This window comes from Acyrthosiphon pisum, chromosome X, assembly GCF_005508785.2.
Source record: "Acyrthosiphon pisum isolate AL4f chromosome X, pea_aphid_22Mar2018_4r6ur, whole genome shotgun sequence".
In the NCBI taxonomy this organism is placed as follows: domain Eukaryota; kingdom Metazoa; phylum Arthropoda; class Insecta; order Hemiptera; family Aphididae; genus Acyrthosiphon; species Acyrthosiphon pisum.
Genome location: NC_042493.1, coordinates 109,603,149 through 109,615,278, shown reverse-complemented (window position 1 = coordinate 109,615,278; position 12,130 = coordinate 109,603,149). Strand labels below are relative to the sequence as shown.

At 31.1% G+C, this 12,130-nt stretch overlaps 1 protein-coding gene across 1 annotated transcript in view; it reads right to left on the bottom strand.

Annotated features, from left to right (window-relative positions):
• LOC100571095 (torso-like protein) overlaps nucleotides 1–11,429 on the bottom strand; it is a 36,453-nt gene extending 25,024 nt beyond the window's left edge. The window contains exon 1 of the mRNA XM_029485388.1: nucleotides 11,233–11,429. Coding sequence (XP_029341248.1) covers nucleotides 11,233–11,429 — 197 coding nt within the window. The remainder of the gene's footprint in view (nucleotides 1–11,232) is intronic.
• Between the last annotated feature and the right edge of the window lie 701 nt (nucleotides 11,430–12,130).

Here is a 12,130-nt window from a genome sequence, read left to right as displayed (position 1 = left end):
GGTAATAGCTCTGCTATATAGTAGGTGTTGATAAGCTACAACTCACTTTAATGGGCATGTTAATCAATTATAAGTTTTTTCCAGAAATCAAAAGTTACCAGATCCCTATTTTAAATCCATGTCCTTCCCCCAGGGTTGTCAATAAAATAGTATTGCGAAAAAATTCATAAAATATAAAAAACTGTTGTCAACACAGCATTTAATCCTACTTCAGCCTACCTCAACTGTGAATTGGAATGTTATGACTATTAACTAGTTATAGTAAATCATAATTTATATTTAACTTTCCGGATATTTACCGTTCAAAAGTTATGGCAATTCAAAGTTGTGGATTTTATAAAATATACCTTTGAATGGACGAGCGAATGACCACGCTGGCAATAAATGTACTTAGCAACAATATTTAGGAAAACCGAGGTTTACCCGAGGTGGTTTACACAGCAAATAGGGGGTGCCTGATAAAGTACGTTTGTTCCAAAGTGTTTGTCACTATCATGGGCGTTACAATATTATTACATTTATTATTTTAAGTACTTACAACAAAGTTCGACAAAGTACAACAAAATTTCCAGAAATGTTAAAATATCAAATCAGACTCGACGAGACGAATTCCAGTTCTTATCAGAATTATATTATAGTAGATAACCGTAGTTCTTACCATGAGATGGCTGGGGCGGTGGAACGGTGCTCGTACTGTCCGCGGTCGCTGTGTGTGCGGTCGCAAGAGAAGGTGACGCTCACAATATGATCACAACACAAACTCAAAGGTAAATGTTTTAGGTCCGCAAGGGACGTTTATTCGAAGAGAATAGACACCGGTGATATACGAATACGAAGGTGAAATGCTTATGATTTCAGCGATCGGACGAGAACTGAGAGGCCACAAGTGGTCGGTCGGACGGCTGGAAAACCATAGAGGGGCCGCCACCGGCTGGTACTCGGTTTGCGGGGCTTCCCTTCCCGTCCCGCCCTGTGCCTATTTGGCGTGGTGGGAGAGCGACGGTGTCGTGGCGATGGTGGTCGACAAAAGCGTTGACCCATCGCTGCTGTTCAGTATGAACCAGAAGTCTCGTATCTCCGTGGGAAATCAATATATTATTGAAATGCAATTTTCTTTACAGTCATTTTTTAAAACAGTTTTAATGACAATTGTCCATGTTAGAGTTAATTTATATTTTGAATTTCTAAGAATAATAGTTATGTTACCTATACATACGGCACTAGCAAAATACGATTCGTATGTTAATTATTACAATCACGCTGATTTTTCGGCTAAAATTAAAAATAATAACTAGCCCTAACTTGGGTGATTTTCGTTAAATTTTAAAATATTTTTTTAACTGTTTTAAAAAATACGATAAACAAAATAGCTATCTCGGAAATTTAATAAACTTATTTGCCTAAAAAAAAATTTTGTTAATTTTTGAAAAAAAAAAATCGATTATTATGCTATTCAATCAGAATTTCCATACTTATGACTGTAAAAAAAAAACTGTATTTAAATTTATTGATTTTCCACGGAGATAGTAAGGGTGATACTTATATTTTAGAGGCGGTAGAATCGATGTGACGACGTCCGCCCGGGAATAATAAAGAATCGTGAGTGCTACACAAAAACCGGCTAAGTGCGAGTCGGACTCGCGCACGAAGTGTTCCGTAACAGGATCAGCTATAAACATGCCGGCATCACTGATTGTATTGTATATTCTAGGATTTTTAATATTTGTTATTGTAGCGGCAACAGAAATACATAATCTGTGAAAATGTCAACTTTCGAACTTTCATGGTTCATGAGATACAGCCTGGTGACAGACGGACGGACAGCGGACCCTTAGTAATAGGGTCCCGTTTTACCGTACGAAATCCTAAAAAGTACCTATTAAACGTCACGGCGGCTGACGGCGATCGGTGCGCGTATGCAGTGAGAAGGGCCGACGTCTGCTGGCGCGCTGATGCCGTGGATACTGGAACGGTGTTGTGGGTTGCCTATCTTAACAGTTTTGTGGCAAATTGTATAAATATGTTATTTTTGCCACAGTTAGCGTATATTGAATTTTAGTAAAGCGGTAATAGGGCCGTAGTTTACGTACAGAAAAAAAATTATTAACAATTATCAACAAAAAAGTCACTTTTTAGCAGTTTAATAAAAAATATGAACTATGAATGCACTTAAAATTGGAAAATATGAAAAATAAAATTATAAACATCTAAGTACATGGAATATAGATACCCCATACATTGTTAAACGGACAAATGACTTGTAAAATATTAAAATATTAGGTATTATATTGGACATTATTATCGCTTCGTGAATAGTCATATAAATCGCGTATGGAATAGATTTGCAATGTTGCTTTAATATTTTTACTGACAATGGTATTAGTTGGATGATGTGTGAATTTGTCCGGTCGAAATGCCACAAGTATACAGGGTGATTCTTTTATTATTGAACACTAATTATTTCAAGAAGTGTAAATGATTTTGAAAATATTATTATTTCAAGTATACTGACAATAAAATATTATTATAGTTTCAAGTCGTTTACAAAACTTTTTATTAAAAAATTATATTTTATCGAATCTAGTGCGAGTAGTTTATGAGTTATAAGTAGATATTTAAAGTTTTGAAGAGCGGAGTAGTGGACAAACATTTTGCGGGGTAACGCCGCACCACTCCACTCCGCTCATCAGAACTTTAAATACTTATAACTATGTAAAATAACTATCGATTAGTCGATGCACGTAAGCAACCTGTTGTAATACAATAACCAACGCATTAAACTCGCAATAAACAAATAAACGGACTGAGAGATAAACAGATATTTCAACTTATTTATTATTTTTAAAAAATTATAGCACGTTACTCGATATTTTTCCTCTACAAGTAAAATCTATGAATCAGAATATGTTTTTCTTGGGTAATAAGTAACTATATTATGACGATGAAAACCCAACCAAAATAGTTCAGAAACAAAAAAATGTGTATCCCAGCCACAAAACATGTTGAATAATATGTTGAAATGAGCATCTATTTGCCAGCTGCATAGCAGTCCATAGCAGGTGTACCGTATTTTACCCACATTTTTGTTGATTAATATTATTGTTGTTATACCTCTGGGGTGACTACCTCTATTCGGATTTCACCGAGAAAAAAGTGGTTTGTGCGTCGTTTAGGGACGGTAGAATGGATATATATATATATATATATTTGTGACGACGTCCGCCCGGGAATAAAGAAGAAGCGTGTGTGCAGCGAAAACGAAAAAAGTACCTATTCAAAAACAACATGGCGGCTGATGGTGATCGGTGCGGGTGTACAATCCATTCGGTGAGAAGGGTCGACGACGGCTGGCACGCTGTTCCGTGGTTATTATAACAATGTTGTAACGTGCGAGGGTTGCCACAGTATACCTATACTAACATATTTGTGGCGGATTGTATTATGTTAAATTTTATTTTTTTTTGACGCAGAATTTACGTACAGAAAATAATATTAACGATTCAGCAATATTTTTGCAGGTCGAGAACCACCATAAAAAAAAAATTAACCAAAATAAAAGTGAAATTTAAAAAAAATCACTTTTTAGCGGTTCAATATAAAATATGCGCTAATAAATAAGAATGCACTGAAAATTACGAAATACAAAAAGTAAAATTAGAAACATCTAAGTATATAGATACCTCATACATTGTTAAACAGTCACTTGATTTGGAAAATATTAAAATAATAAGTATTATTGAACATTATCATCGCTTCGTCAGTCATATAAATCGCCAGTGAAAATACCACGAGTATACAGAGTGATTATTTTATCATTGAACACTCATTAAACTCGAAATAATCGATCTCGTTATAATTGTCCATATATGAAATTAAACAGTTAGGTGCTAACTAAACATTTTAATTAAAACAAAAAAAAGCAAACACTTTGTTTAAAACAGTACATTATCTATATATATATATAAATGGAGACAAAAATGTATAGCAATTCATCAATCGAGAACGGCTGGTCCGATTTGGCTCAAATTTTTTTTAAGATGTTCGTAACTGCCAGGAGAAGGTTTTTACGAAATAACATTTTAGGAAAATCCACCGGAAAGGTAGGAAATCTCTATACTGTTATACTAAAATATTGTATCTTCAGCACAGACCCTGATAATTTAAAGATTTAAACTAAAATATTATGATTATAACACTTAGAGGGGGAGGGTACGGATAAAACTGAGGGGTAAAGCCCCCCCTTCAAGCATAACCCTCCTAATTTCGTCTATTGAGTAGGTATCTTATAGCTACAATGCAGTGCATTTATAATATTATAGTCAATATATTATAATCGTTCATCGATAGTCATAATCGTAAACAACATAATATTACTTTACTTTTATATACCACGCCCGACGTTATACAGTATAACTACGACCACGACGTACAGTTTTAATACCCTTGGTCATCACTCCTGATCATAACACATTCCGATGACTCACGCACGACGCTATTACAGAGAGGGTCTTTTTCCCTCGAAATATTCTTCTTTGTGATACATGAACCGAAATATACATTCCGAACATTTTTGTGTCGACAGGTGGTGTGGATCGATTGGGGTGTAGCAGATGGTTGTGGTAATAAATTACTAGGCACCACCTTTTATCCCGTTTCGTACAACACGTATAATACGCCTTACAATATTACTAACGTTTTAACAACCATAATTATTACAGCAAATTTGACTAGAGCTTAACTATTATTATTACATTTTTTTTCAATAATTAATTATAGGTATAAAACTAAATGGCCAATTGATACCTCTACTGCAGTTCATTTATAACAAATAATATTATAATCATTAGTTATTTATCAATAGTCATCTGTCATTATCATAAAATAACATTAAGGGGCCTCGCTACGGTCATTATTTAAGGAGCAACATTTAGGCAATTTCTAATCTTGTCATAGCCGCCCGGGATCTAAGTGTTAGTTGTAAATAAGTATTAGTGTGAGTGAAATTAAATACGGTAATCCTCTCTCGTACGCGCATGCGCATGTCAAGTACTCGATAACCGTAAAAATTTCACTAGGTACATGAATTTTACAAAAACATACATCTGTTTTGAGGAAATTAAAATTGGTTAACGTTGTGTGATTTTGATTCTGAAAAAATATTTGAATTCACCAGAAAAATGTCTGTAGATCGTACGAAACATTTACCGTTTTTAATATTAGATTTAATTTCAATTATGATTCAAAAAAGTTCATATTTTCAAGATTTCAATTAGAATTCAAAAAATATAAAATTTAGTTTTTACAAATTGTTTCGTAGGATCTATAGACAATTGTATGGTGAGTTCAAATGTTTTTCTGAATCAAAATCGGACAGCGTTAACTAACTTTAAATTTATCAATACTTTATGTCTTTTCAGCTAAAATTGACGGCAGTAGCGAGGCCCTACAAATGTTTTACTACCTAGATTAGTATATAGATTTACAATATCAATTAATTTTCTAGAAATATACATAATTTATAATAAAAATACTGAAATGAATGCTAAATAAAAATGTTTAAACTAATTGGCAGACAATGAATCTTAGGTTTTAACATTTAATGATAATCGTGCTGAGTTTTTGGTACTCAATTAAATTAAAATAATGCACCACAAAATATCGTCAGCACCGCGTAATATTTGTCAATACATTTATGAATGTGTTTAACTAATAAATTATTATTACTTTATTTTGTGATCACTGACCAGTAACAAATCTCGTCTCGAATGTCTGAAAATCGAGTTTCAGTGTCAGTGTCTAGAAATCTCACATGAAAATCGACAATTGAATGAATTATATACGGTCCCTCGGCATATGCCCGGTGTTTTTTCGTATTTACAAAAAAATATAAATTCGAAAACCGTGTTGGAGTGTCTGGCAAGTCAGTCACCACCTCGAGTGAAAATCGACTGACTCTCGAGTTAGCCACCTAGGTAGGCGCAATTGCGGTGCGGGATATTTTAATTAACACCCGGTACTCGTTCTTTAACATAATATATAGTCTTATAGATTATAGACTATAATATTATATTATAGACTAGTGGTCTTCAATCTTTTTGGACTCGCGACCCACTTTTTTAGGCCTACATTTTTCGCGACCCACGTAAGCTTTGTAAAAAAGCTAAAATTGCTTAATAGTAGTACTATTAAAACTGGATAAATAAAAATTACATTTTAGTATGTAGAATATTTAATTATTATTAACTGAAAATGTATAGAATTCATATGAAAATATAAAATAAAATAAAAATATGATGTGAATTATTTTTTTTACCTTAGGTGTATAATTTTGTAAATTCAATTTTTATTTTATAAAGAAGACTTATCGCGAGTCAATTTTAAAGCTTACGCTACCCAAAAATGAGTTGCGACCCACCGCGGTTGAAGACCACTGTAATATAGGATATAATGTTGTTCTTGTCACCCAAATTTAGAGGCAGCTGTTGTTCCTCTGCACCTATACACCACCCACACAAAGTTGACACGTACGCTGCGATGTGGGTCACTGTCAATTCCACCTGGTGATATTTATAACAATTTATATGTACATTTCACCGATACATTTTTTACCTTTAAAAAATGTGTAAGACTACTAAGACTCGACCGGTACGTTTATTTTGACATGAAAAAAACGTTGACTACACCTGTGGTGATGTCCACAGATTACAATGGTTTTTAGTATAGTGAACATTTTTGATTATATATTTTTTTAAATACGTGTAAAAAATATATATATGACTAAGCAATATAATACGTATAGAACACATATATACATAGTGTACCATTACTTACATAATGTTTATTTTATATCGGATACAAAAAACCGGTTCAAATTTACATTTTTTTAAGCAGTAAAAACATAGGTACTGTTGGAATGAATAATCAACGTCTAAAAGGGTCTTCGGTGGAATTCTCGTTCTGTGGAATTTCCATGCACTTACTATAATATATGTATAGACGGGACCTGGTAAGTAACACATTTTTTTTATGTTAATTCAGGCAGGTGTATTATTATTTTCACATAAAATACCTACTATACAGGTTTTCGAGGGTCCCATGGGAACGATTTCGACGAACATCTCAGAAATTGTTCTTAGATAGGTACCTACCTACATCATAAAAGTTTAAAGAGTAGTTTCAACCACGTCAAAAAATATACCAAGTGGTAAATCCAATCCACGACTTGCGTTTGCCTATCTAGGACGTGTTATCACACAAAGTGATCAAACACCGACGTCGGTTTTCCTTTGAACTGAGATGTACAAAATCGAGATACGCATTTATAGCTCTCTATTTTAGATTTATTCATTTATCCCCGGTGAAGTTATACAGCTAGGCCAGTGGCGGCTCGTGGGTTTTTAATGAAGTAGTGCATATCCAAAAAAAATATAACCAATATTATATATATTATAAATTGTATTAAATAATTGTTTACAAATTTTAGTTGTTCACCAATTAGCTTTTATTTTGTTTAAATTTTTAAACAGAAACACGATTTTAGTTTTGAATTTCCGATAATATCCGACATATCTAGGTATGTGTATTGATCAATACCATTATTATTTGATATTTTTGAAATTTGTATGAAGCTAAGAAAAAAAGGTTATAGGTACGTAACCTAACCTACCTAGGTAGTTCATAAATCCTATACACGATCTAAAAATAATTATTTTTCACAATTATATACAAAATAATAAGTATGTATGGATAGTATAATACCTATATCGAAATGCTCCGGTTATTAGCTTCGGGATAACAGATTTTGATTTATAGTTTGTGTCATTGTTTCCCATTACTTTTTACGATAGTCGGAAGAAAAAACACACATCGTTTTAAAAATCAATACATCCATCTAACATAATTAAAAATCACACGCACACATACGCACACACTCACACACACGCTGCCACCTATCGTTTTAATATTCATGAACAGCCCTGATTAAGGGAATTGTTCAATCGACGGACATTTCTACCGTCGGGAAGACTTCTTTTGTATAAATTATATACAAGTGCACATAGTACCTATATTTCAGTCAATAGGGGATTTTGGTCATAGAATGTGGCGCCGCACGCTACAATGACGTATAAAAAACCGTAAAAAGTGAAAAAATTTCGTATAATATATACATAGGTAATACACGTCATTATAGTGTATAGTGTATGGCGCCACATTCTATGACGGGCGTATGGACTTTGTTGCTTATCTATTACTCTTACGCTAAAAATGTATAGGACATTTCAAGCCCCCCCCTCCCACCCATTGAAAAATCCTGCGTATGCCACTGGAGAATATGCCTACGTATTTAAATAACTTTTAATATAGCCGTAAAGAAATTATTGTTTTGTTATGTAAACTAACATCAGTGTTACACCACACATTACAATAATCCAGCGCGAGCCAAGTAAAAAAAAAAAAAAAAGGTGGGTAAGTGGATTTCGCTCTGCCGTACAGTAGGTTACAAGTGGGTCACTGTATAATGGATGGTATTAAATTTAATATAATATCATTGTATAAGAAAAACGATTCTGAGCGGAGACGGTATGTCAGTCTAGGTATAAGACATAATATTATATTATAGTCTATAGTATTTAAAAAAAATTGACCTATAATAGGTACTTATAATAAATTCCAAATTAATCATGTCATAATATCTATTAGGTACTTATAACGCGTTATACATCAACAAAAAACCGTGGTACTGTCATAAATATATAATAGTATACTTTTGAAGTTTCAAGTACCCACGAATAATATTATACAATCACAACAAAATAACTATAAATTGTGCATATGTATTTTTAATATTTTTCAACTGATATTGTAACAATATATCAGGAGCTTTGTATTAAATGTATACACTTTTTGGCCCAACAGATAAAACTTTATTGATATTTATAGAAAAAAAAACTAAAAAAATTTAAAACTGAAAATGTCCGTAAACAGCTCAAAAAGAGTCAAAATATTTTCAAAATTGTATGGTGTATAGAAAATGCTTATATAAATATTTTTTTTTATTTTTTTTTTTATATAAATATTAATAATTAATAATAATAATTAACGACTACCTATGCGCCAAGTATACAGTTAATTTTTAAAGTTTTAATTAATTAGATAACCTAAAGTGTTAAAATATAGTGCTAAACAAAACTCAATTTATAAACAAAATTACCTCCTCGGGATTAATTTCGTAGTTTTTCCATAATTTTCAATCTATTTAAGATAGATAGTATAAGTATAGTAATAACTAATAAGTATAGACGTATTTTGGTATATTAGTATTAATGCATTCATATGAGTCTTTGTTGAAGACATTTACGACGCCAAAATATAATTCCAAAAAATAATAATACCTAATTTTAATTTTTTAATATATTATGCTTGTTCAATATATTTTATACAACTTATTTTTAGATTTATACGCAGTTAAATTATTTTTTATTTATTATACACAACGAATATGTAAGTTATTATAATATTTGTAATAAAAAATAATTTATAAAATAATCATTAATAAATTAAACTAAAAAATGTAAATTTTACTACTCAAAAATCAACAAATATTAATTAACAATATTTTGTTCAAAATTTGGCATTCATAAGCCGTATAAACAGATCAAATAAATTCTAAATTTTTTTCAAAAACAATTAAACCCTAGCATTAAAATGTTTGATATATTTATAACAATATTCATAATTGAGTGTAGTAATTAACGTTAACGTTCAAAAAATGTTCGTTGAAAATTATATAAATTGGTATTTTATTTTTAATAGACTCAAAATAGTTTTTTTTATTCAAAAACAAAACTTATGTAAAGTGGCCTTGTCCCAAAAAAAATCGAGTAGAAACCGTCAATCATTATAATAGATGTATTATTATTCCATTCTTCAGAGTTCTGACGTGTTATTATAGAGTTTGTATAATAGTAATAAAATTAATATTGATGTTACAAAGGACGAACATAAAATAAGCTAACTCGGATAAAATATTGACCTGCATTACTTAGAAACTATTATATAAAAATTATGTTGGGTTTTTTAAAGATACTCGGAATTAACATTGACAATATTAAAACTATAATGATTAAGACATTACAAAATATTATTTTATGTTTCTAAATAAAATAGTATACAAATTAATTTAAAAAATGTGGGTAAGTGGATGTCGCTCTGCTGTACAGTAAGTTACAAGTGGGTCACTGTATAATGGACAGTATTAAATTTGAATTCAATGATATAATATCACTGTATACGAAAAACGATTCTGAGCGAGTGACGGTTTGTCGGTGTGAATATTTTATATTATATTTATATTGTTACTACTTATTATTAATACGAGTAGCCGTTAAGTTGATTTAATATTAGAAAATTACAACGAAATAACTAAAATCGTTATTCTTGGTTATTAAATAATATGTAATTTCCTCCAAATTTGAACTTAAAATAACTATGAAAATAAATCGTGTTTTTATATTTTTGAGATTTTTTGGTTATACAGACTATCTACTTACGTAGAACCTTGTAAATGTTCAATCCTTAGCTATAAAAGACTTGTTTTTCATTTGGTGGGGCAAAGTATAAAAATTAGTTACCACCACCACCCACCACCCACGTGATTATAAGGTAAATTCAATTATCACAAAGCAAACACTGGGGTGAACCGCCCATAAAAAATATGCTTTCGGCGCCACTGTTTTTAACTACAAAATTATTGTTAAATTTTAAACTTGATATAAACATTGTCAAAATTCGATAACTTTAAATTCTTATAAAAAAAATTGTGACTATGTATTTTTAATATTTTTCAACTGCTATTGTATCAATATATCAGGAGCCTTGTATTAATTTCTCACGCTTTTTTACTCGACAAATAACATTTTATTGATATTTAAAAAAAAAACCTAAAAAAATTGAAATTAGAAATTGTCCATAAACATTAAGCTAACCTAATATAATCGAACATATAATAATAAAATTGTGTACACCAGGCTACTCAGGAATAAGTTAGTTGATAACGCCCATTCTCAAACAGAAATTCTTAAAAAAAAAATGGATACCTGGTCTCCATTAGCTTTATTTTCAGCGTTATCTTAAGTAAATTAAAAAAATCCATTTGAATTGATTATACTTACTTGATAAACATTGTCTTAAAGACATACAACTATCATTCACTTGCAGTTTTTTTAATTTAACCTTATTCTTTTTTTAAGTGTTTCACATTTAATGTTTAACCAAAAATCCTCAGATCGTGTTGGTTTTAAAACTACACATTCAGTTTCATCTTTTAAATACAGAGATATAATTTTACCAAAATCTCCTAATATTTTACAAATACTAGCAGTTGCTACTAGTTGTAAATTGCTTTTAACAGAAGAAAGAAAAGTTATCATGTCTCTGTTTAAATGTATAGAACAAGTGATCTACATAGATTGGTATAATGAATTATTCCAGTAGGTAGGTAACTCATTATATTTTATTGTTTAAGATTTTTATGTTAATACACTGAACTTTGTACATGGAAGGCGCATTGCGGTGAAGCCCGAAAGCGCAAATCGACCTTTTTTTTCGATAGCTCAAAAGCGCAAAATGAATTTGCGTTTTTGTACCTAGGTAGTGGGATAAAAGCGCAAAAATAAATTGTTTAACCTGATACAATATTTTACTGACCTTTGCATGTATATTGCAGCAACGCGTCGCGACGGTTGTTGCATTTGTCTGTGTCTTATCGAAACACATTACGATGGCAGTTGATAATCGTTTAAGATAACTATAATGTACAATATAATAATATAATTATAGTATATATTTTATAGTTTATAGATTTTTCCCGAAATTTTTAGATTTGGCCGTTTTATTTGAAAATCAAGTGAAATGTTTTAAATCGTATACCAGATATTGACCTATATCAGTTAGTGTCTGTGCTACAATCGTGTCACGTGTGCGTATGTGTCTGGTTTTCGCTATAAAGTTAAAATTATAAGTCTTCGATTATTAAAATGTCATTTACATTAACTTACACAAATCAAGGTGTATTGTGTATTGTGTACAATAATTTTAAGTACAGACATCAGCGAGTAATGGCAAGCGGAGA